Source organism: Gopherus flavomarginatus, chromosome 6, assembly GCF_025201925.1.
Source record: "Gopherus flavomarginatus isolate rGopFla2 chromosome 6, rGopFla2.mat.asm, whole genome shotgun sequence".
NCBI lineage: Eukaryota > Metazoa > Chordata > Testudines > Testudinidae > Gopherus > Gopherus flavomarginatus.
Window position 1 is genome coordinate 10,440,396 of NC_066622.1, and position 26,122 is coordinate 10,466,517.

Below are 26,122 nucleotides of genomic sequence, written 5' to 3' on the forward strand. Positions count from 1 at the left end.
TTACTTGCAGTTCCAAATTCTGTTCTGCACATGGAAATAAATCCATTTGTTTTAAAGTATTTTCTGAAGAAAGAAGAATTTAGCAATCCTATCCACAATATCTAAAAAAGCCAAACCCCAACCAGACAAAAGAAAGTAATGTCCTGATTTTAGCATGCTGGAAATAGTGACTAAATTTCTGATACACAGATTATGAATCTCACTGTTGCTGGACTGACTGATATATCTTCTTGTGAGATATTAATGACCCAAAAAGATCATTTCTATGTTCATTAATACATTACCAATTCGAACTTGCTGTACCTAAAACACTGTACTATAGCTCAAAAGTGCCTTGATAGCTATGTTGTGATCATATTTGTAAGGACCCCTAGCTACACCATTGCTGAGATGCCTCATACCTACAAGCAATCTGTTGCTTTTACAAGTTTAATCTAGGTATTAAGGAGGTGATTGTGGAACCATGTTGATATAACATCTTCAACCCAGCTGTACATCATATAAACCACTATAGGTGGTGGCAGTCTCCCATGATTCCTAGCAGTAGAGCATACCTTTAACTCCCTAATCTGTAATACTACAAAATACTGCTCTCATTTTTTTCCAACACACAAGTGGACTATCAGCAAGGGTCCGACTGTGTTATTCCTAATTACCTTTTTTTCACTCTTGATCCTGTGGCTCTCATAATTAGTTACCTGGGGCTGCAATCCAATTTGAAGTGATGACAAGAAAGTGATCCATGAAAAAGTAATAAGTTAAATCCAATTTCAGCCTTCCTCTAATTAAATGCACATGGAACTAATGACTCAAACCCTACCATTTCAGTGATAATGGTAATTAGCGAGGTGGGAGTCACTCTCTTTTTTCAACACTGTAGGTGTAAACCACAAGGTAAAATGGTAGGAGCACTCTTAATTACACATGTCATTTTGTCAGCAATTTACACATTTCTGACCAGTCAAGAATGTGTCATTTGTTTTCTTCTTCCGTGATGTTTGTAACAAACGCCAAGCCATGTTCTGACACATAGTTAGCCCTAGACTACTCTCTAAACAATCAGGTTAAAAAAAAAATCACATTTAAAAAAAAATCCCACAGATGTTTAACCTACAAGGAGAAAACCTGTTAAAAAATGATCTCAGGGTGGTCTAATAGCACAGAGGACTGGGAATGAGGAATACCGGCTTTTACTCCTGACTTTGCCTCTTAGGATAGGTCTCCACTGCAATTAGAGGTGTGATTGCAGCACAGGTACACTTACCAGAGATACCTGAGCTAGCTAGATTAAAGCTATCCAGAGCAGTGAAGCTGGGGCAGCACAGGTTAGCTGCTCAACTACAAGCCCACCAGGGAGTTTGGGTCTGTACTCAGGTGGCCAGCCCATTCTTCCACAGCTTCACTGCTACTGGTACCCGAGTTACCTTTAAACTAGCTATGTCTATCCGGGCTGCAATCACATCTCCCAACTGCAGTGTAGACACACCCTAAGTCACTCTGTGGCCTTGGCCCACTCACCATCTCTGTGCCTCTGTTTATCCATCTATAAAATGGAAATAATACTTGCTGACCATACTCCATGTTGACAAACTCTCACAATATTTAGCAGTAGTAGTATTTATTACTTGTATTACCACAGATCAGGACACCATTGTGCTAGGTACTGTATAAACATAGTTTTCCTAACAATTCCACCTGCTAGAGTCACATAATTACATGAAAAATCACAGCTTTCATTTAAGAAAAACACAATTTGCTAGCCCCCCTGGCTGGTAATAGAGATGGAATAAGGTTGATCATAAAGGCTTAATAACCAGACACAAACACACACACGACCCCGTGTTTATTTTATCAAACCAAAGGAGTTATTAAGGTCCTTTAGTAAAAAATGAAGGCCAGTAAAAAACATAATAGATACAAAATGAAAAATTCAAATGGAGGTTGCTGAAACTGTTACTAGGAAAACCATTTAAACCGTGCAAGGTAAAATCCTGGCCCTACTGAAGTCAATGACAAAACTACCAATGACTTCCACGTGGGGTCAGGATTTCACCCCATGTCTGTAAGTGGATGTTATGTAGATTTAAGAATTACAAATAAATACGTTTCTTAAAAAAAAAAAAATCCCAGTTTCTCCTTTATTTAACTGCTAACCCCTGAGCTCAGGGATTTTTGTTTATCACTACTAAAATGTACCATTACTACATAAAATGTATGCAGATCCCTAGGCTGTTAGTTATGCCAACTGTTGCACAAGAAACACAGAACTCTGCACAAGGGTAAAATTATTCTTCACTTCACCTTTAACTGCATAGTGAGTTGCCAGTTACGTTTCTAATTTCATTAAAAAAAATTAAAAAGGAAAACGCCCTTAAAATTTGTAACCACCTATAATTTCACACTACTGCTTGATAAGTACACCAACATGATATATCATGTAGCATTAAGCTAAACAAAAGAACAGCCTAAAGCATGTTATATATAGCACCAAACAGGAATGCTAAGGTGAAAAACTGCCCTAACCAAAAAATCTGCCAAATTCTTAATAGAACCCTTCACCATCAACATAAAAAAAATTCAATCTTGGTAAATCTCACAAGTTTTTATCTACCATATAATGATTACCATTTACTCTGAAAAAATGCATCATCTTATCAGTTTCAAAAGCAAAATCCTGCCCTGAACTTTCTAAATCCATTTTAAGCCATTATGTCCAACTTCCGATTCAATGTAACACACAACATTTACTACTACTTTTTTTAAAGAATATTTTTAGCACTGCCAAGCTACACATGCACTTTTACTTTCTTGGGAGAAAATGCATCTCTTGATTTGTTTCCAATGTATGTATTCATGCCAGCAACTAAAATGCTTAAAGAATAATCACCAAGAGAACCAGCAATTAAACCTACACATTTTCATCAATAAATAATCTATTAACATACAAGTAAATTTGTCCTGGCTGGGTAAAATGTATGAATTCTCAGGGCTCTCAGCATACATGGATGGCTCAAATAATTGTTTCACATATTCAAGGGAATATGACATCCATGGCAGGTGGTTGTAAGATTTGCCCCTTCCTCACCTAATTTTGTGGTTGTGAATTCCACCTCACGCAATTGCTGGTTATTAAATCCATTCCTTAACTTTTATTTTCTTTCATTTGTATCATCAGGCTGTGAAACTGGAAGTCAATGCCAAATATAAGGCAAGGAAGTGTGAGATATGCTCAAAATATGAGTCATAGTATATTTGGAGACTTATTTTTTTTAAACTATGAGAAGAACACATCACCCCTTCTCTATCCAAGTTCTCATACACCAAACGTCTAAAATTTGCTAAAACAGATTTCTGGCTGTAGTGACTGAGGTCAAGATATATTGAAAATTATCAGTGTAAAACATGCTTTTGCATGAAAGTTATTCAACGTATGATGCCCTAATGAGACCATAGAATGCCAAGGTGTATTTAAATGCTCTGGCTATTTTATCAGTGAATCACAAGGTACATGAGAAATGATTCTCAGCAAGGTGATTACAAATTAGCTTCATAGCACTGTACTAGACTAAATTTTCCACATCTGTTTGTGCCAGTCCAGTTTACCTGACAACGCCTGCCAGCCAGTATTAAATTAGAGAGCCTGAGACTGAGATTTCACTTAGCAGTATTCTGCAGCAACCATAAATTGTCTGCGTATGAACTACATTCAGTATTCGTATCAAGCTGGTCTAACCCCCCTGCCTGTCAACTCATGAACTCTAGGGTGGGCAGGGCCACAAAGCATCTTATTAACAGAACCAACATTCTAGATTAACTTCTTCCCTTCCCCCCATGTTTCATAGAAACAGAGCTCTAGACAACACGCATCAAGGCGTTTTTCAGCAGTGCCCTTGCCAAGCATGTAAAAAAGCAGAGCAAAGAAATTTCTATAGTATTCTATAATGGACAAAAATAAGTAACATCCAGTAAACACTGTACCTATCCAAAGAGATTAAAGTTTATGGTCATTTACTAAGTGCAAAGACAACTTGGTTCGTAATTTAAATAAACTTTCTAAAATGGGCACATTTTTTGAATGGAAACTAAACAGGTTGATTTTGTATGACAGAAATAATATCTCTTATTTAGAACAATGTGATCAGGCAGATGATGATGATGGTGTGTGTGTACAGGGTGGTGGTGGTGAGGTGCGCGTATGTGTGTTTTCTCAATAATCTCAAACCAGTGCTCTAGGGTTGATGTTTTTTTGTTTTTTGAAATAATACATTCTCATTTTACCAAAGCACTAAGGGTCTGTTTTATGCAAGACGACTTGCAGTATGTTTAAGACTGCAAAAGCTCCATGAGTGAGGGAAAAAAGAATGGGCAGTCATTTAAATCAGTGAGTGACAGGCTGGGCCAGCTCTCTGTATACATTAATAAATTAGAATTTTAATTGTGTCTCTGACTGCCGGAGCTGCTCCAGTACTTTAATATGTACCAACAATTGGCTATGTTATGGAATCTGCAATGTGGCCTTCACTGTTGACCTCTGCAACACAATTCCCAGTCTGACTACGGAAACTGTTTGGTTTGATCCTTTCAACTTATTTGAATCCTGACAAATAAGCTCACAGCTGAAAGGTCAACACAGTCATATTTCACCCTCTGGAGCTATTCTTAAGACATCTGCACAACAAAGCACTTCTTTTACTACCTGACACTGGACCTAACCAGCACAATATCTCATTAAAAATGTCCCCAGTGGAAGAGACTATTAAAAGGCATATGGATCAGCTATGGATTTACCAAATAAAATGTTTTTGGAAGTGTTAATATAACAGTTTGGATTATAGTGCTCCGCACTTCCAATAAAATGTGTATTTGCCCATTTACAAAACGACTGATACTTTCCAAAGTAATAATAGTTTAGATGTAGACTGAGCACAAGGTTGGGAGCCAGGAATTCATGTATCCTAATCCCACCTCTAAAATTTCCTTCTGTGATCTTAAGCATATCATTCAACCTGCCTGCCTCAGTTTCCCCATCCAACACCGTGATAATGGTATTTACTTATTGGACTATCCTCCTGGAGATGTTCTGGGGATTCATATTTACAAACCGCTTCGAAGATAAAGTCACCACTTGAATGCTACAAATTACCATTACCACACCAAATTCTTCAGTTAACACTTAATGCTTACTCAGGCAAAACCCCCACTGAATTTATGGGAAGTTTGAGTAATGACTGCAGAATTTGGCCCATAAGCTTTATTTTCCAGGTCTGTAGAGATGTTGGCTTTATCTGCCATATTCTACTTCAAGTTTAAAGACAACAGAATCTCTACTTGGGGAAGAATCTGAATCACATATACCCAATGAAAGGCAAGAGGAGAACTAATGCTGTCAGAGAACTAGGGTTGATAGGGAGAGCAACTCAAACCAGAGTTTGACAGTACACTATGGCAACAGAAACAAAAAAACAAACAAAAGACCAGTATAATTTTGGGCTACAAAAGCAGAAGCATCAGAGCACAGAACAGTGAGAAAATAGCCCCTCTCTGGAGGACGCTGATGTGACTTCACTTGAACTCCTGCATTTAGTTGTGGACATCTCATTGCCAGAAATACATTGAGAAACCAGAATTCAGCAGGGAACAACAAATGTTATAATAACTAATAAATAAGAAAAATGATCAGGGGTGTGGAAGGATTTATTAGAACAGATCAAAAGAATGTACAGTTGGGAGAAAGAGACAGCTACGTAGGGGACATGGTAACATCTACACATTTGAAGAGTTTGAACACGAAGAACGGAGAGGAATTGTTTAGAGCAGCAGTTCTCCAACTTCAGCAACCCAAGGACCCCCATTTTGATGTAAAATTTTTCAGGGACCCCCAAGCCTCCCTGTTCAGCCCCAGGCCCTGCCCCCACTCCACCTCTTCCCCCAAAGCCCCACCCCGCCCCACCTCTTTCTGACTTCCACTCACTCCATCCTCCTTCCCTCCCTTGCTCTCCCCCACCCTCACTCACTTTCACCAGGCTGGAATGGTTGGGATGCAGGATGGACTGCGGGGTGTGGGCTTTGGGAGGGAGTTTGGGCACAGGTTCTGGGCTGGGGTAGGGAGTTGAGAGGGGGAGAGGGGCGGCGCTTACCCTGGGCAGCTCTTGAAAGCAACCGGAACATCTCTCAGGCTGCAGCTCCTAGGCAGGGAAGGAGGGGGGCAGGAGGTCTCCGTGCTGCCCCTGCCTGCAGGCACCGTCTCACAGCTCCCATAGGCTTGAGCTACAGAGTCAGCGCTCGGGATAGTGGCGTCATATGGAGACATAGCCCCCCACAACAGGGGCCGCAGAGACGTGTCGCTGCTTCCGAGAGCGGAGTGGAGCCAGGGAGCCTGTCTCAGCCCTGCTGCTCCTCCAGAGGGGGAGGAGTTGATCATCGGGGCCATGGACCCCCTGGAGTACCTTCCGGGACTCCCAGGGGTCCGCAGACCCAGCTTGAGAAACACTCGGTTTACAGTATTACAAGGACTGCAATTTAGACAAATGGGATGAAATTAAGAAAAGGATAATTTAGGAACCAGGGAATACTTCCTAAGTGTCATGTTACGTTATAGAATAGTATTCGAAGGAGAGTGGTGAAAATCCCACTGTTACTTCAGGCTTCTAAATACTAGAATGGCAAAAACAATAGGAAATGTAATGTAGGGAACTATCCTATATTGTCATTAACCAGATGACCTATTTGATCTCTCATATCTCTAGCTCCCATAATTTAGCCATCCTGATAAGTAGGCTACATCCATAATGACACATTTATGCATAAATCTTTTATTTGGAGATGGTCTATTCATTTTAGCCTTCTGAATTTGTAACAACCCCACAAAGTCTAATAATATTTAGGCTTCCTAAAGAAGCTGCAAATATAGCACCCCTGTTGGGGCTGTGCAGCCCAAAATACAGTAAAAAAATATGATGATATGATATCATAATGGTTTCACAGTCCTCTTGACACAGCAAACCGACGGCTTGGGTGAATATGGAATGTAAATAGAACAGTCTTCAAATAAAAATGTTCAAGTCTTACAACAATAACAGACCAGTAAAACAAAAAACAATCATTCACTTTTGGGATAAACCTTCTCCACCAACTCCCAATAAAGACATGTTGTCAAGGTATATGTCTACATTATGGGTGAGATTTTGAAAAGCACCCAGCCCTCACTCTTTGCCTACTGAAGCCAACGGGCTTTGACTTCAATTGAAGCCTATAAGGCCAAAGCAGAGAAATTTGGCAATCTCAGCCTAAATTAATAGATTACATTGTTCCTTATCTTTAATTAGCAATGTATTTGCATACAAACACACACACTTTTCTTACCTGAAGGGCTGGTTGTTTGTCATTCCTCTTGGGTGACTTTAATCCACTAACTTGTTGCTGCTGCTGTTGCTGCAGTAGAAACTGTCGTGCCACCTGCAGAGCCTGGAAGAACAGAATTTTAAAAATTGAGTTTGTACAGTATAAAATTTGAGAAGCGGCATGCATAGTATTTGATCAGGACATCCCTTTGAACATCAGACATTGATCTACTCCCAGAAGCACGCTCACCAAAGAAATCCTGAGGCATGTGTGCGCTCATACTACAGTGGCTTCCATTAAAAATCTGAGCACTCACACACAATGTTGTGACATACCAGTTATCTCCCATTTTAACCACAGGGAAATACGAAAATAGTGGAGTTACTGCTACTATGTGGTAACGGTGGGTAACTGCTGATTTTTCCATGGTGACTAATGTAGATTTATCTAACTGTATGTAGCTGGAAAAGCCCAGACATCCATCAGATTGGCTTGGATGTTGGGTCCTGGGAAAATGGCTTACTATAAAGACTTGGCAGGCTTCATACTTTTTTGGTTCCCATTATGGTCTGGAGTTTCTACAGCAAAGCAGGGCAGTTAACTGGATTGTCCCTTCTAGGAAGGGTGTTAACACATATGCTGTGGGTCATAACTGGTGCAATCCTCCGAGGGCCAGAATAGGCAAGAGAGGTTTCTGGAAAGTTACCACAGAAGGAGCAGCCAGAGGCAGTGGCATTAGGCAAGAGAGATGCAATGCAATAAAAGGAGGCATTCAGGCTCAGGAGGCCCTGCTTTTTAATGTCAATAATCCTTCTTTGTAAAGGTTCACTTGGTAGTGGGAGCCATCTGAAGGTAAGGGGGAGAGAGGGCAGAGAACAAACAGCAAAAGGAGAATGTGCTGTATCCCTTGCACTCAAAGAGTCTGATGAGATTGTGACACATTGACTACAGAGCCCAGGAGCAAGCTTCAATGGGAGGTGAACAAAGAGCAACCAAGGAATGCTGTACCTTTAAGAGGGGACTCAAGGGTGAAGCCTGATTCCTGGGAGAAAGGTGTGAGACAGATCAGGTGGTGCTGGAACATTCTGAAACATGCTCCCAACACTGAGAAAGGGGCTCAGAACTGGAGCCAGGGAGCCGTGAAACGCCTACACTGCTTGATGAGATGGGGGCAAGAAGTGGGGAGGAGAGAGAAAATGGGAAGAATGTCCCTCCCCCTAGCCCATTTGCAGACACTTGGTGCAATCACCAGCATTTCAGATGCAAAGGAGAGGGCCACTGGAGAGAGCCTGCCTGCAAGAGCCAAAGACTATCTGCAGTGGACATTTGGAAATTAAGATGCCTAGAAGAGCTGCCTGAGACTCTAGCCTGCTGTCTCACTGGAGGATTTACCATTGCTGGACTCAGGGTTTCTCTGTCTCCTTGGAGATGTTCAGTACATGTGTAGGTGTAAAAGTGGGCAGACTGAAGACTTCATTAATGTAAAACAAGAAAAATAGTCCCAATGCAAGATGCCTACATGGAAGGAGGGAGAAAGACTGCCACACTGCTACTGTGTATGCTCTTGGAGACATTTAATTAACACACGTTTGATGGAGGAATTAAATTTGTTTAGGGGTTTCACTATGTGTGTGTGTGAAATGAATGGCTTCTTCTATGTCTAAAGTGTTAAATGTACAGCATAGTTCCTAGATCAGCTGGGAAACGCTTGACAATGAGGCGAATTTCTATGTGAAGGGACCCACTGACTTCAAAGTGGCTCTTGAGGATGCTCAGCACTGTGCAGGATGGTGCCCTCAAACAGCAAGATGTTGCTCTCTTTTAAACACACACCTTCAGGACCAGAGCCTGGCATCATGAAGGTACCTGACAGTCACTGAAGCTGGCCCGCGGGGGTTTCCCTGGAGGGACCGAATCCATAGGTGGCAAACAGCCAGTGAGGCCTGCTCTAACATCTCTCCCTCCCAGCCCTCAGCACTGAAGTTGTGAGGAAGGGAATGCTGGTTGTAGCACCACTGCACTACAGCAATCAACCTCTGGTGAATTAGTCCGTGGAGTTGCTTGGTTTCTCCATCCATGGGTCGGGACCCAGTATTGGGTTGCCAGAATGTTTAAAGGGTCCTGTGTCCGTTCCTGTGGCTCCCATCCCACAGCGCTGGCTGGGCTCGCCTCCCTGCTCCAGGTACTGTAATCTCTGGGGCCCCAGCACCGCTCAGGTTTGGCCCAGCCGTCATGACAACGGGAGTCTGGGCAGGCCAAATCTGAGTGAGTGGCACTGCAACCCCATGAGCCAGCTCCACTCACAGAAATTTGGTCCAATCAGGGGGGTAGGGCTTAAGCAGAGCAGCACTGCAACCCCAGAGGTTGCAACGCCCTGAGTCACACTCAGCCAGCCTCACAGCCCAAGAACTGCAGGAGCCACCGCTGTGAGGTGAGTGCTGGGCAGGACCCAACCCTCTCCAGGGGGAAGGAATGGGCCAAAACCGCCCCAAGGCCTCCACCCCCAGACTATTTACTGGGTCGTGACAGGCCACAGACATTTACAAATAGGTCCTGATCTCCAAAAGATTGAGAATCACTGCTCTAAACCATGCTGTGAGGGGCAGAGAAAAAGGCTCAAGAAAAGGGAGGCACAAACAGCTTCCTCCTGCTTCATCAGCACCCAGTGCTTACCAAGTACAACTAAGGATTGTGTCTCTTCTCCTTTCCCTCCTCCTGCCCTTGATTTCAGTGGGAGAGGAAGGTACACATTGGATTTTGGGAAACACTCAGCACCTTGCAGAATTGGGCTCCTGAAGTGCTGAGAGTTTTGCTGTGCCCTTGTTTAATGACTGATTCGTCAGTGCACTATGGAAGAGACCCTCCCCTCATATCCTGCCTTCATTCACCTTGATAGCACTGTTTTCTAATACGCGCTTTAATAACAAGTCTTCATCAGATCAGTAAGATTTTAAATGCGGCTGCGATTTCCAGCAGAGATTGGCGGGATAAAAGAAAACGTAAAATCAGATTCTAAATTTAGGGATAGCTATTCAAAGCTCAGTGCACCTGCCACACACGGAAAAAATGGCATTTTGACATGCATGTGTATATGAGTCCTGTGATCCTTAAAGGGTGCAAGGAGCGTGAGAAGCTGTCAACTATGCACACAAATCATATCTTCAAAGAAATTGTGTGTGTGAGTGCACACGTGTACATGTGCAAGGACTTCTCTGGTAGTTCAGCCTATAGGATAGAAAGATTCTACTGGTCATGAATTAATAAAATCCAGCAGGAACGACTGGGAGATCTTTCTGTGGAACTTCCTATGTATAGTGAAGACAAAATATTATTTTTAGGCTTGGACTGATTAGATTTTTAGCTACAAATGTTAATAAATGTCAATTTCACCATACTCACAAAACAAGGAAAATAATATTTCCATTGATGAAAATTAAAATTTACAGATAGACAAAGAAAGAAAAATGCAGCTGGAGAACTATATTAGAGTTTGATTTAGGGATATTTACTTTATGTATTTCGACATGTGATGTTGACAATTTGTTTAATAGTTATATAGCTTTAGCTTTTTGAATCTCAACATCTACAGTCATTAAATAATTATCTAACCCCACATAATTTCCCACCACTGTGAAAATGTAAATCAATAAACACAGAAAAATGCTTAGATCCCATAATCTTGGGCAACTGTGAAAATTTAAATTGATAAAAAATTTAAATGCTTAAAATTAATCAATATTCTGCTTTGCAATTATCTTTAGAAAATTAATTCCTCCAGGTTGAGTTATTTCTATTTAATTAACCTGGTTAGTAGTTAAAATGCCTCAAAGGGTGGGTCAGGAGCAGCAAAAAGATTCCTACGTGGTTTATGGGGATGGACAAAGAATACTCACCTACTTAACAGGGGTGTTGTGCAGCTTATTTAATTAATGAATACTTGGAAATGCGCTCGGAGTTTCTCAGACAAGAAATGCCATACAGTACAAGTGCAACATATTATTATATATTATTAAGACTGGCTCTGTAGAAGAATAATTCCAGATAAGTGTGCAATCAAATGATCATTTTAGTTCCCAGTAATTAGATTCAATAGGCAAAAAAAAAAAAAAAAAAGAAAAAAAAACCCACACAGGAGCCTCTCTTTAAACATATATCAAACAATCAGCACATCCATAACCTTTCAAGCTACAGCCTTTTTGAATAAAACATCTTCAGCTTATAGATATTATTCCAAAAAGAACCAGCCACCATATGTGTTGTCTCTTTGAAATACAGTTGCTATAGCAGACCTTGCATGCATTTCATGTGATATGATCATATTCTATCCGTTTTGGCAGCTGAGAGGTTGCACAACTAAAACTGGCTGCCAGAAATTTTGAAGATCCCCAGAACAACTAGCTGTGCAAGAAACGACTGGTTTCTACTCGAGCTGGCTGTGAAACTCTCTGCAGCCAGACTGATGATTGCTGTGATCATGAAGCCTTAAAGCTGCTCTCTCCAAGTCGAACAGTCCTGCCCTAAAGCTGGACAGCCATGCACTGCCCAACCCAAGCTCAGTGCTTTGGTCAATTAGCTGGTCAGGCAGATTATGAGGGTAGGGAGCAGATGAAAAGCAGCTCTCCATTCTAGGGTTGCCAATTCAGGTTGGACGGATTCCTGGAGGTTTCATCACACGACATAATCTTTAATTCAAGATTAACCTTTAATGCCTGTATACTCCAGCACAGTCCTGGAGGTTTGACAATGCTACTTCATTCCCATACCCCAGGCATGTGCCTAAGTGGTGAAGACTTAGGCATAGGTGACCAGATAGCAAGTGTGAAAAATTGGGACAGTGGGTGGGGGGTAATAAGTGCCTATATAAGACAAAAGCTCCGAACACTGGGGCTGTCCTTATAAAATCAGGACATCTGGTCATCCTACCTGAGCAAGGACAGAACCAAACCCTTGCTCAGCAGGTTGGACTCCTTCCCTACTCCCTCCAGCTGCTGAGATCCCTGCAACTGAGTGAGGGCAGAGCTGACCCTCTGATTACTTCATACTGCTCTTTTCTGTCCCTTCACAAGCAGCAGCAGGGAGCCAGGAGAACTCCCCACCCCGCTAGCAGCACTGAGAACTAATGGTGTAGGAGCAGGGGGTGAAAGAGGTTCAGAGCAACCCTAAAAGGAGAGATCGGTATAGGGAGAGAGCAGAAGAGAAGCACACAAATCAGGCTGGGGAAGCAAAGGGGGAGAGCAGCAGGTGAGTTGCACAAGACAGCCACAGAGAATATGTGAGAGGGAAGGAGGAGGGAAGTGATCCTACCAGAGGACAACAAAGACACACTGTTGGGGCAGCACTGGGGCAAGCAGTGGGAACTAAGACAGCCTAGAAACAGCATTTTCCATATCTTCTCCTTAGTGATTTGGCTCTTTTGCTTATTAAAGTCAAACAACAGATAATCCTGCCTCTAAAATGTGGAAATTTGCTTGCGGTGAGGAACAGCTCCCAGGTATGGTGCTTACTGCTGAGCTGCACCACGTCACCACTAGGGCTACAGCAGTACTGGCTCTTCCCTGTCACTTGGTCTTCCTCTAATCTTACCTCAAATTTCTCCACCCCCACCTGAGATCAACCCCCCTTGGCTATGTCATTTTCAAGGCTAATCCACAGTCACCACACACGTGGGGAAGAGAAAGAGGAGTGTGTAAAAGAAAGAGATGGTTAGCTTAGTAGGGAAAGCTTCCTGCAGAAGCTATGTCAAGTCCATTTGGAGTACACCTTTTGAAATTAATTTGTTGATCTCAATTCAACCCCAGTGGGCAGAAACCACCATTATACCAGCACTCATAGAATATTAGGGTTGGAAGGGACCTCAGGAGATCATCTAGTCCAAACCCCTGCTCAAAGCAGGACCAATCCCCAGACAGATTTTTGCCCCAGATCCCTAAACAGCCCACTCAAGGATTGAACTCACAACCCTGGGTTTAGCAGGCCAAGGCTCAAACCACTGAGCTCTCCCTCCTCCCATCATTCAATACAATCCGATAATGGGCGTGCGAGAGAGAAAGCGTTTCAGTACTAGCTCAGTTCTGGATCACCTCTTTTCCCCTAGACACAATAACTACTCCAGTGCAAGGCTGAGATTTACAGGCCAGCTTGGGAAACCTGTTGTGGCTGCCAGCACCATAAAAATACTCCAAGCCAGGGTATAAGGCGAAATTAATTTGACAGCAAATTCAGTCCCTCAGCCATCATCAGCACAAAGATTCCCAATCAAGACTGTATTTGAATACAGTATTCTGTATGAGAAGAAGGCATGTTTTTATTTATATATGAATTCAGTGCTGATAGGTGCTAGACTGTCTGCAATAGAGACTAAAGCCCTTTACCAATCCATAAGACTATTTACACAGCTACCTTCCCCTTGATGCCCTGCTCACCTGCCTTGTTCTTGCCTGGCTGAACGAGGCACGAGAGGGTAGTTCCTTACCTCATTTGATACTTGCTTCTGACAAGATTGGAAGCAGAGGTGCCAATACCACTAACTGCCAGCTGTGAGAACAGCTTTGTTGACATGGTTGTCTCACTGCTAGAAACTGGACGGAGCCCACCACGCTCATTTCACACAGACCCCAAACAAGCAGCGGGCATGCTCTTTTGTAAGTGTGCACTTGTCAGAGAGTGTCTGCTTCTAGGGCTAGAAAGAATTAAATCCTGTATTTCAGGGACATTGTAAAAAGAAACATGGTAAGTGCCCAAATCTTGCAGTCATTGAATCCATTGAGAGTTTTACCACTGACTTCAGCATAATGCTGACACAGCATCTTTCATCCAAGTTCCCAATGCTCGATTTATAAAGGATATAAGGGAGACACACTGCACTCACCACTGAAACACAAACTATGGGATGGAAGGCAGCAGCCATTAAACACTTGCCAACCAATTCCACACAGAGGGGAACAATTTATCCCTTTGAGATTATCAGGACAGGTTTTTTGTTGGATTTTTTTTGGCCAGTTAGGTAGAATGCAATTACTCAGTTCTTTGCCCAGGACACCCATTCTCCTACAGATTTAAGTTGTGGCTGTAACTGAACGCTTTCATTACGAGCAACTCAATCTTTCAATTTCCACAATCATTTAAAAGTCATAAACACAAGACTGGGGGGAGGGGGCGCAACATTTTGCTCCCAACATAAATCTGGAGAAACTCCAATGACCTCAGAAAACCAGCAGCTGCTAATCCCAGAAAGGGATTAGAGGGTGGGAAACATTGGGGTGGGGGGGAGGAGAAAAAAAGTTTTTACCCACAGAAGGGACGTGTAAATTTACAGTGCCATGTACAATCTTTACAGGAACTGCACATTGGAAATATAATTACAACATCCAGCCCTACAGAGCCTCTTGTTAACTGTTCCTTCATTGAAGCCAATATACTATGACATTGGCTCTCAAGCTGTTTTTCCATCAGACCCTATTTTTAATTGAAGCAAATGAGCTCCAGCCTCACCCTCCAGGTTCTCAATATTAACATCGATCTGCTGGTAATGAGACACCCGACTACTAAAGGATATGCAGTTCTAGTACCCTGGGCCTAGCACGCTCCAGCACGAGGCCTAACACACTCCAGCTTGTTTCTCTCCCCAAAGCTTTTCCAGATGCAGTAACGCTGCCCCAGACAAACTGGAGAGTGACATGTGAACCCCTGGGAAACGGGGGCCCATGCAACCTATTAGGCGACCGCCGCTAGCATTTGGGAGGTGGCATTTGGGGTCCTTCGGCGGCGATCACGGCGGCCGGATCTTTGGCCGCCCCGGTCGTCGGCATTTAGGCAGAGGGAGCTGGGGCAGGGGGGCGCAGGGAGGGCCGCCTGCAGCAAGTGTGTGTGTGGGGGGGCAGCACGCAGGGTAACTCCCCGTTCGAGCTCACCTCTGCTCCGCCTCCTCCCCTGAGCATATCACCCCACTCTGCTTCTCTCCCTGCCAGGGTTGTGGCGCCAAACAGCTGTTTGGCACCGCAAGCCTGGGAGGCGGGAGAAGTGGAGCGGTGAGGGCGTGCTCGAGGAGGAGGCAGAGCAGAGGTGAGCTGGGGCGGGGAGCTGCCGCATGGCTCCCTGGGCCGGGAGGAGCTACTGCGGGGGGTGGGAGTGGCGCACCACAGGGTGGGGGGGAGCTATTGTGGGGGGGGCTGGAGAGCTGCCACAGGGCTTGGGGGGGGCGCAAGGTGGAAGTTTCACCTAGGGCACAAAATGTCCTTGCACCCACCCTGGGCCCATGTCCCTAGGATGAGCAAGTAAAGGGCTCAATGGGGACGTACGGGGAAAAGAAATAACGGCTCAAAGGAAGCCTCCATAGCCCTAATCTATCGTCCCAATCATCCCTTGTTTGAGCCCCCAGCCCTGAGGCAGGCAGCAACCACCTCCTCTTCGGGGGGGCATGGGGCAGGGACGGAAGAAGAAAGGGAATATTAACGGAGGATGTAAAGTCTCTCTGCAATCATTTCTAGACCAAAACCCCCTCTGAGCAGGAGTTGTTACTTCAGGGGAAACCCTGCTGAGTTCCAGCAGCTCAATACAGGGCTAATGGGTGAAAAATAACGGCCTATGATATGAACAGGATTGAAAGGATTAGATATTTATCAGTAAATGTAAACGTCCACTTCATTATACACAGACAGAACAAAGGAAAATATTTCCATTGTTAATAACTGAAATTTACAGACAGGTAACGTAAGAGTACGTGAGAACTTGCTTAAGAACTGTATCAGAGCTTGATTTAAGGATTTTACTTTACATTTTGACATGTTATGTTGACAGTTTCTTTGTTAACAGTTATAAAACTTTAACTTCCTGAATTTCAACATCTACTATGTTAAATAGCGATTGTTTGACCTCTCCTCCCGTAATTTCCCACAACTGTGAAAACTTAAATAGATAAAACTGAAAAAATGCTTAAAAATAAACACTGATATTATCCGCCAAAATTATTTTTAAAAAAATGAGTTCTGCCAAGCATAGATATAAAGGATTTCAGATGAGTTGATTGGACGGGCCTCTACGAATCTATGAAAGCATGAGAGTGAGACTTTAGTACGTGCTGAAAGATTCACACAGGGAATCAAGAATTAGAATTTGCTGACTGTCAAAGGTCTAAATAAAAAGATGGCCAAGAGTTTTAGGTCCCATGAGACCCTATTCATGCTCAACCGTCACATGCCTCAAATACCCCTCATTCCAAGGGACATCACTTGATCTAGTTCCAGTGCTACCTGTATGTTTCACGTAAATGTTGTGCCCTTGCCCATTGTTTTATAGTTGATAGTTATTTACATCAGAAATACAGAATCGCGTAACACAGGTTACAGAACGAGGTATTTACAATACAAAACAAAATCCCTATGGGCTTTTCAACTCCTGCATGAATTGTCTGTTATGTCCCTTCTTTTGGGACTTTGCCACAGTTTGCACCCCACATGTGGGCCTGGACTGATGAGAGATATGCTCACAAATAAGCCTAGGGTTCATAGTTTGAGAAAACCTCCTCTATGAGGGAAGAGATGGTAGCATCTAAGCAGCGTGTTACTAGTAATCAGGGCTGGTAACATGGCAGTCTGAGGAGCATGGGTAGCAGAAGCAGGAAGCGACCTCTTTGCCGGTATCACCGTCTTACTGTGATTTTAATTATACTCTTTTTAAACAAAAAAAAAAGAAAAAAAAGAACAAGAAATCAAGACCATGCCTGGAAAGAGAATATTACCCCAACCCAGACTTCCAGATGTGAGACGTTCCTCCCTGACCTTGCAAGAATAACATGAAGTCATGTTTCCACACAATTAGACCCTTTTTAAAAATCCCTTCAGTGTTTCAGGCACAAAAAGGGTTTTCAGTATCAGACATGTAGATTTCTTATCATCCAGTTTTCTTATCATCCAGTTTTCTTCCAAGTTTAACAACATTTTAGGGGCCTCAGGCATAGGCTAAGTTAGGTAATATTGGAATGGCAGCTGAATAGGCCAGTTCCAACCCAGTCCTTGTCAGTGAAGATCCTACAGGGTTTTCTTGCTTCCATTCAGTCATGCCTGAGAAGTGCTGTTAGTTCTCAGACGCAGGAGGAGAGGTCAGATTCAGCCAGTATTTGTCAATTATGTCCTCTTTGGCAGCTCCCAACCATCTTTATACACTGCTCTGTTCCACAGCTCCTGGGACTGGAATAGCACAATACAATCACCAAGCTCTGAAGTCTGGATACAATATAGTTTCAGGGTTGGTTAATTTCACTCACACTCCTCTTTCTTGTGCTCCTTCCCTTCCTGCACCTTTCCTCTCAGAGCAGCAAGTGGGGTTGCGCAGAGGGGTGGGAGACAGGCAGGCAGAGTGAACTGATATTCTGGAGTATAGCAGCATTGCACCTTGGAGAAGCTGAAGATCAGAGCAATGTGTGGACAGTGAGGGGGAACAGAGCAGTATGCAAAAAGGTGCAAAGCAGCAGCAGCACCTGGCGCTCTTCCTCTAGGAGGAGCAGAGCAAGGGGAGGTGAGTAGAACCAGCTACCAACTTAGAAAGGAACCAAAAACAAGAGGCACCCACAGATAGGTAAAATACAGAAGATGCAAAGAAAAGCAGGTGTCCGATTCCTCCGCTCCTCTTAAGCCAGTGCTTTCAACCCCTTCCGGAACAGGAAAACATGCACTGGCACCTCTCTCCTCTCCACTCCCTTTTCTCCATCTCTCATACCCCATTTCTGATTTTTCTTCCCAATCTTGCTCTTTTTCTCCTCAGTTAACCCCTGTTCTTGGCTACCCCTCCTGCTCATATCTCCCACCTGTCCACTCTTCACCTGTCCTCCACCCATTTGTTACAGCACAGTTGTCTCTGGAAGGCTGGCGTTTACCAAGGGGACATCGGTCAGCTCTGTATATTGGTGCTGGATGGAAGGAAAAGCTTTGATAAAAATTAATTAATTTGTTAAATAAAATGGCAATTGGCTGGCCCTGACTGCCTGGCTTAGGCAGATGAATGTAGCCATGCACTTCCTGAGTGATCTCTTTGCTGGAGCAATACAGGGACCATTATACATTTATACACATTATTTTTTACCAAAGTATTTCTAATTTACATCACTTTTTGGTCTGAAATGTCTCCTAGCTCAATGTAGGTCAATGGAGAGGAAAAAAATATGTTATTTTTCTCCCACAGGCCCAAATCCTTCCCCAAGGCCACAGCTCTCCAGAAATAAGGGGAAGTACAGCAGAGGAAATAAGAATCCTTCCTTCCAACACCACAGAATGGCAGTGGAGTCACTCCAGAGCTGCCATTCTGTCATCTGCATTGGGGTATCTTCTGTAGTGCTTGTGCCCTTTCTGGGCAGAGCGTTGAGCGAATACATCCTGATAGAATGAAAGCTAACTGACACTGGCCTCAGCTCATAATGCAAACTGAACTGTTTGAAGGATGAAAAAAATCTTATGAGATGTCCAGACTGTTTTTGATAATATTAATTGGAGATATACCTATTGCTTAGAACTGGAAGGGATCTTGAAAGGTCAAGTCCAGCCCCCTGCCTTCACTAGCAGGACCAAGTACTGATTTCTGCCCCAGATCCCCAAGTGGCCCCCTCCAGGATTGAACTCACAACCCTGGGTTTAGCAGGCCAATGCTCAAACCACTGAGCTATCCCAGACAGCTCGGATCAGCTTCTGAACTTCTGCATGTTTATCCAGAGTGAATCAGAGTACTGACTATATGGACAACCCACCATTGCGGGTTCTTTCCGGGCATCAGAAGTCAAGGAAATTGTCACCTCCAAGAAGAGGTCCTGTATGAGTGGACGCTGCCTTTCCGTGGCTCTGATGTGAACTGTATATTGCGCAGGACAGCTTGAATGTTTCTATTATGTAGCCAAAATATTTTAAATATATTTTTAATCCTCATTCCAAAACATTATAGACCAAATTGCATTCAGAGGCTCATGGAATAAAAACCCAATTTTCAATACGGCAAAAGTGTCAGCCGTAAGTTCTGTACAAACATCAATAGTGTTTTTACAAATTCGGTAATTATCTGGGGATGGAGAGCATAGTGGCAAAATCTGCATGTGAGACAATTATTTAGGTTAGTTGAGACTTGTGAAAACTGTAGGAACTTCCAAGGGACCCTCTGTTAACAATCAAAAGGCACCGATATGGGATGGAATAATGTTAACTACATGTATACATTATTGAGTTCTGAATTATCTGTAACCACTCAGGAAGACGACCTCACCATCACTGTGGACATCCCAATACAACCACTATTCAGTGCACAGCAGGGGGTCAAAAAGCAAACAAAGTGTTAGGCTCTATACATAATGGGATTGAAAATAATACTGCTAATATTATGCCACTTTACAACTCAGTGGCATACGCTTACCTAAAATAGTCTGTTCAGTTCTAGTAACCTTATTTTTTAAAATGGTAAAGCAGAAATATAAGGGAGACATTCTATTAAACTGTTTTGCAAGAAATTTAAAACTGATCAAGGGATTTTTTATTTATTTACTTATTAATTTTAATATGCAACAAAATTATCTTTCGGAAATTACTTTTACAAGCTACAGCCAATGCCAAGAGTGCAGGAGCATTCCAAAAAGGATTAGACAGTTGGACAGATAATAACGAGAACATCCACAGCCACGCTAGAGACATATCTAAACAAAAGAAGGTTTGGACCCTCATGCTTCAGGGCATCAGTCAACCTCTAAGTGTCAGAGGTCAGGAAGAAACTTCCATGATTGGCAGGTTATTCCATAATTCTCTGTCTTGAGGCTTCTTGCATCTTCCTCTTAATCATCGGGTAATAGCTATGACCAGAGATGGGATACTGAACCAAACGGACCACTGGTCCAAGCTCATATGCCAATTCCTATGTTCCCTTACACTCTCTGCACGGTTGACACCACCATACTCCCTGTTACTCAGGCCCACAGCCTGGCTGTCATATTTGATTCTGCTCTCCATCAAGATCCATAAATCATGGTTGTGTTCGAAGTGTGCTCCATTACATCACTAAGATATGGCCTTTTGTCTTTGTCCACACCTCTAACACTCTCCTAATCTTCCATCTCGAATACAGTATAGCACCCTCTAGCTCTCTCCCCTTCCCGTCTCTCCTTCCTCGGGGCCCATTCAAAACTCTAATGCCAAGAACATTTTCCTGATTGGTTGTTCTCACTATACCACAGGCCCTCTGAGACCCTTTGCTAGCTCCCCTTCTCCACTGCATCAAATTCAAGCTTTTGGTCCTTACCTTATAGGTTCTTCATGACCTAGCCCCTCTCTACTCATCTGCTCTTGTGTTCTTCCATGTCATCTTCTGCCCTCTATACTAAACCTACAATACCAGGCTCCACTGACTGTTTGTCCATTTTTCCCCACAAACTTCTTTGTGCTCTCAACCAAACCTGTTATGCAAGAAGTAGCCTCCACAAACTAGTTTAATAAAGTCACTACCTTCTCCTAACTCAAGTCCTTTCTCAGAACCCACTACTGATGTGGATTTCTTTATGCAACTTCAAAGAATCATAATTTTTTTCTTTTTTGACCATAACCTAGGTCCTTGTCAAAAAGAATGACCCTTACCCTAGATAATACACCTAAGGTAGAGTAGCAAGTCACTTAGTATTACAGACATGGGGAGCTAATAAACACATAAACTGACATATAATTCTAAGAGACAAAGAGAGATTCTGAAAGCAAGTCAGTCTATTAAATTTATACCTACCTGCACAATGTGAAGCAAACTGCATCTCAGTTTCCTTTCACACAAATGTCATTGTGATGGAATAAAGTCCTGAATGCACACCCTAAATAGTACTGTAACAATCTTTGTACAAGGTATGCTTTGTAAGATATCATTTGAGAACTCAATTTTATGGTCAGTACTGTCCTGATAAAATTGGTGTCAAAACATTGTACATGACGTTACAGGATTACCCTGTATGATGTTTGAAACTCATCCAGCACCAAACTGGTCAAAGTGGCCTATCTTGAACAAACTAGTGTATGTTTGCCTTAATTTGCATTTAAGCAGTAAACAGAGTCATCAAGCAGAAAGGGAAAACAAAGAAAACTCAAACAAGTGGGGAAAAAACTGAGCTCCCAGCCAGAAATGTTTTTCAAAAGATGGAGTGAAACTATAAAAAGCAGGGCAAACACCCTAAACACTTTCCCCTGTCCAGTCTGCTTCTGGCATCGCACATAAATGACAGAGGAAAACATCCACGGAACTTGGGGATAGGGTGGGGGCGGAGGCAGAGAAGAGTCCTGACCTGAAGAGTTTGGTCAATAATCTTGCTGGAAGCATGTGGTGAGACATGTTGCTTGAATCTAATAGTTTAAGTTAGGCACTAGTAAACGTTTTCTCTTTATTTTTCTTGTAACCATTTCTTACTTTTATGCCTCATTACTGGTACTCACTTTAAAGCTCTCTCTTTGTAGCTAATAAACTTTATTTTACTAATCCAGTGTGCTTAAAATGAAGTGTCAGAGTAACTATTTAAGATTTAAAATTGTATATTATCCCCTTCAAGGAGTAATGAATTTAAAATATTTGTACTGTCCAGAAGAGGGCTGGGCAGTACAGGACGCACATTTTTTTTTGGAAAAGCCAGGACTGGAGATATGTTGGGGTCATCCTACAGTATAACCCAGGCTGGTGAGATCCAGGCTGCAACTGGCAGGTTGCAGTTACACAGACACTCAGGGTATGACTTGCATTCTGGAAGGCTGTTTGTAAGTGGCCCAGGTGGCAGCTATTTCAGCAAGGCATTGTGAGGCACCCTAGGTTGCAGGGCAGGGGTGACAGCCCCCCCTCAAAAGGTCTGAATTGTACCCCCGTATGTCACAGTCTTGTTTATTTTAATCCCATAAAAGCACCTTAAAACAAGCAACCTGCTTCTCACCGATCAGACAACCCCCTATTTTATTTCTTGACAGTGATTTAGTTCATAGTTTTTCACAGAAGATAGAGTCAACATTCTCTAAAACTCTCATTAGAAGCCACGTACTGTCCATGATGATATTAATAAGAATTGTGTTAAAGAGAGAGTGTCTGAAATGGATTTAGCACTGTTGTAACTCCACACTGTAACAGTGGATGAAGCAATACCAGAACAGCTAACAGTGCTGTCCATTTTTTGCTCAAAAGTGAACATCCATCTTTCCACAAAACTGCAAGTGGTTCTGATCTAGTCAATCACCTAACTATAACGAAAAAAAAAATCTATTGATATGCTGAAGCAGAAATGACTATGTAATAAATCTACCAAATCCAAATGGTGGAACAAATAATCTGTGGTAACATTCCACTGACAAAAACATAAAAAACCCAGCAGATTAACTCCCAGGTGCAAACCTTGGGAGCTTTTAGAAGGAGGAGGCCACAGACCACGAAGGGTTAAGTGACTGCTAAAAAATGACACACACAATTTCCTTTTATCATAAAACAATACCCTTATTATTTTCTGTGTATCTGTTAAAGGGCATGGCCTTCTGAGTGGAAAACAAAACACAGCTTGGTCACATGTTTATTTGCTTCAGCTACTCCCTTTCCCTTCTGATAAATAATCAAACATGCCATCCAGAAAAAACAAAACCAGCGAGCTGGGAAATTTGATGGTCATCAAATAGACTAAGATACCAAGAAAAGCAGCCCACTGTTCCCACAGTGAGTTTTCTGCCCCACACCTACACTAACATCTGAGTAAATAACTTCAGTCACTCTTTCCATTTTCCCCATGCAATTACTCCTACTGTTAAACAAATTGTCCTTAAGGCAGTTGCAAATACCATTTTCCCGTGCAAAGTAGAACAACTTCTGAACATTAAAAAGCCAGCCTAGAAATATATTTTAGAAAATATGTTTGTTGTACTTGTGGTTTGGCTGAATACACAGTGCGATTTTTCTCTCTCACTCTTTTTTTTAGGAAGATGGGAGTTTACAGTTTAAAATTTTAAAGTGTAGTAGGACCTCACAGAGGCAGAAAAAGCCCCAGTGAGGATGGATTTTCTCCATAGGTCAGGCTATGCATTTTCCATTTCCTCTTAAGTTTTATAGCCAGTATACAAATGCCATAAATGATCACATAAAAAAGTTAGCTATTTATTTTGGTGGACTTTAAAGGGAGAGGGGAGAATATCAAGGGAATATTGAATACTTTAGTTGAACAGGCAGGATAAACAACATACATGTCATAAACGCAGATTACTCAGAGAATCAATGCTATCTTTGAAAAAGTGCTGAGATGCACAGATATCCTAATCATTAACACTGAAGATCTGGAGAGAAAGCCCCTCATATGGAAGTTAACAACCATCCCCAAAAGTGAGCACGGTTTCCCTTTTCTTTTGTAATATCACCAGTCTAACCAACAGTCATATGAATGAGATAATAGCCATGCTTGTTTCAGCAGCCTGATCTTTATTAGCATGAAATTGGTACAAATATTAGCAAGCCTGGTTCACAAACGGTGACAGAGCAAACAATTTGGGGAAGACAAAAAGAAACATTTCTGCAGACACAGACTCTGAGTCTCTCTTCTGCTCTCTTGACTTCTTTTACTTATGAAAATGTTAGGAAAACACACAAAACACAAGGAGCATACATAGATTCTAAGCTAAAGTCAGCCCCCAGAAGGTTAATGACAACACAACTGCTTAAGCCCTAGAGATAGATTTGAAAGCGGCAGTGCACCAAAAGAGGAGTTAGAACTAGCCAGCTCTCTTTAAAAATCCGTTCAAAAAATACCCGCTGGTGGCCAACAAGGCAGTAAACAAACTGAATCATCTAATTTTGCTCTAGAAACCTAGGCTATGAATTTTCCCTACACTGCCAGAATACCTCCACAGAGGAAGATAGCACGTTAAAAGTTCGACCCAAGCTACGTGTTCCTTTTCTCTGAACACTTACAGAGAAAATGAAGAGTTTAACAGAGTAAGCTCTTACTGTCTGTCTTTAGATTTCCGTCCTCTTGCTGTAGATGTGTTCTGGCTGTTTCTGTGAAGCGGGGGTTGAAGAATGGTAAAAAGATGTTTGAATAAACAGGAAGTGCTGTGCAGCCGAAGCGCACACTGAAGGGAAAACACACTGGAGCACTGCCCTTTGTAGGCAACAACGGGAGGTTTGCTTCCACAGTAGCAACGTCTGCTTTTATTAAATGACAAAGAAACCACAAGAATTCCTTAAGTAATTCTTCACTTGCAAAGTTGAAAGATCAGCAGGAGCTTGTAGGTAATTTCAAAGTTGTATTTAACATCACTAAAAAAAATCATCTATTAATTCTGCATTATTAAAAGCACCCTGTCTATATGCAGAAACACAGAGAATGAATTATGCCCCGAACTAGACCAAACAGCAGCAAAAATTTAGTTCATTTATGCAGCTAGGCAAATTCATATTTACATATAGTTTCAATCCAGCTACACTTTCCTACTTTCTGCAGTGGTATACATTTATGTCAAAAATTGTCTTTTAGGGTTGGCCAGACTTCATAGCTATTTTTCAAACTGCTTGATTGGTTAAAAGAACAAACAAACAAACAAACAAACAAACAAACAACAAAAGACAACCCTTCCCCGCAAAGCCTTTGGATCTAACATCTTAGGAGTATGCATTCAATATTCTAGCAGAAGCTTTTTCTTCTTTACGTTTTCCTTTCACTCACTAAAACAAACTACCTATTTAACTCAGGATGACTCACTGACTGTCTCTCACCCCAATTATCAAAGTCCTGTCTTCTGTCATGTTGGTGACATGATACAGATATTGTCAAGGAAAGTAAACTCGGGCTGGCACTGTAAGGCAGCTTGAAAAGAGATGAACAATCGAACAGCCATATTCAATAAAAAAAAAAAAAAGAGGAACAGGATTCCTTTAGAAAATGTATTGCTGTTGTGGCAAGGTGCTGCTGCTGAAGGGACTGATTTGTTATTTAGCATGTAGTCTTGGACTGTCTGTCATTCTGGGTGCTAATGCTTTGCTAAAATAACTCATTGGGAGCTGTCAGTGGGATGTTTACATAGGCCCCAATCTTTTCTTCATACAAGGAAATTTTTTACTGGAATTCATCTTCTTTTGATCTCACATTCAAAGCAACAGCAGCTTGATAGACATGCAAGTCTGAAAGCAAATCCAGACGCTGAAGATAAACCGCCAGAGTATGACAGGCAGGAGCATCTAAAGCTTATAAAAATGAAGAGAACAGCATGTCGTCTGAGTATTACAATAGCAGAAATCAAGAGACATATTAGGTGGAACTGATCAGCCACAAAAACAGTTCAAAAGGCAGATCACAGAAACAGAAGACTAGTCTAGGAAAAAAAATTGGAAAGATCTGCTTTATAGAGGCATTACCTCCTTTCGAAGTACCATGTTTCTCCTCCAGCATGTAAACTTAAGGGGGAAAACGGGATGTCGTGCAACGAATCTTTTACTAACTCAGTAATTCTCACTTTAAGCTTGCCAATTAATTTGCCAACTGTACATTTTAATTAAGTGTTTCTGAACATAAAATAAAAAAGTCCACCATGCCTTTAACTTCCCCACTCAAAATATCACTGTTTATAATATGGAATAGTTATCCATGCTTGCCCATATAGTAACAAGCAGAATTAGAGATTTGCTGGTGGAAATCATGTACAGGCAAGTCGCATCTTAGGCGCATTTAACGTGCAAATTCAGCTTTGCGCAGTTGGCAAAAACAGAAAAAAAACACAATATAAAAACTGCATCTGTAGCGTGGGCGATTCCACCAGCCATTCAACTCAAT

At 42.2% G+C, this 26,122-nt stretch overlaps 1 protein-coding gene across 17 annotated transcripts in view; it reads right to left on the bottom strand.

The window, feature by feature from the left end:
• FOXP1 (forkhead box P1) overlaps positions 1-26,122 on the bottom strand; it is a 512,173-nt gene that overhangs the window by 130,461 nt on the left and 355,590 nt on the right. For 16 of the 17 annotated variants that reach the window (XM_050957376.1, XM_050957388.1, XM_050957385.1 and 13 more), the window contains one exon: positions 7,363-7,464. In XM_050957376.1, coding sequence (XP_050813333.1) covers positions 7,363-7,464 — 102 coding nt within the window. Of the gene's footprint in view, positions 1-7,362; positions 7,465-24,300; positions 24,393-26,122 lie in introns of those variants that run through there. The other variant, XM_050957387.1, reaches the window with a different exon arrangement.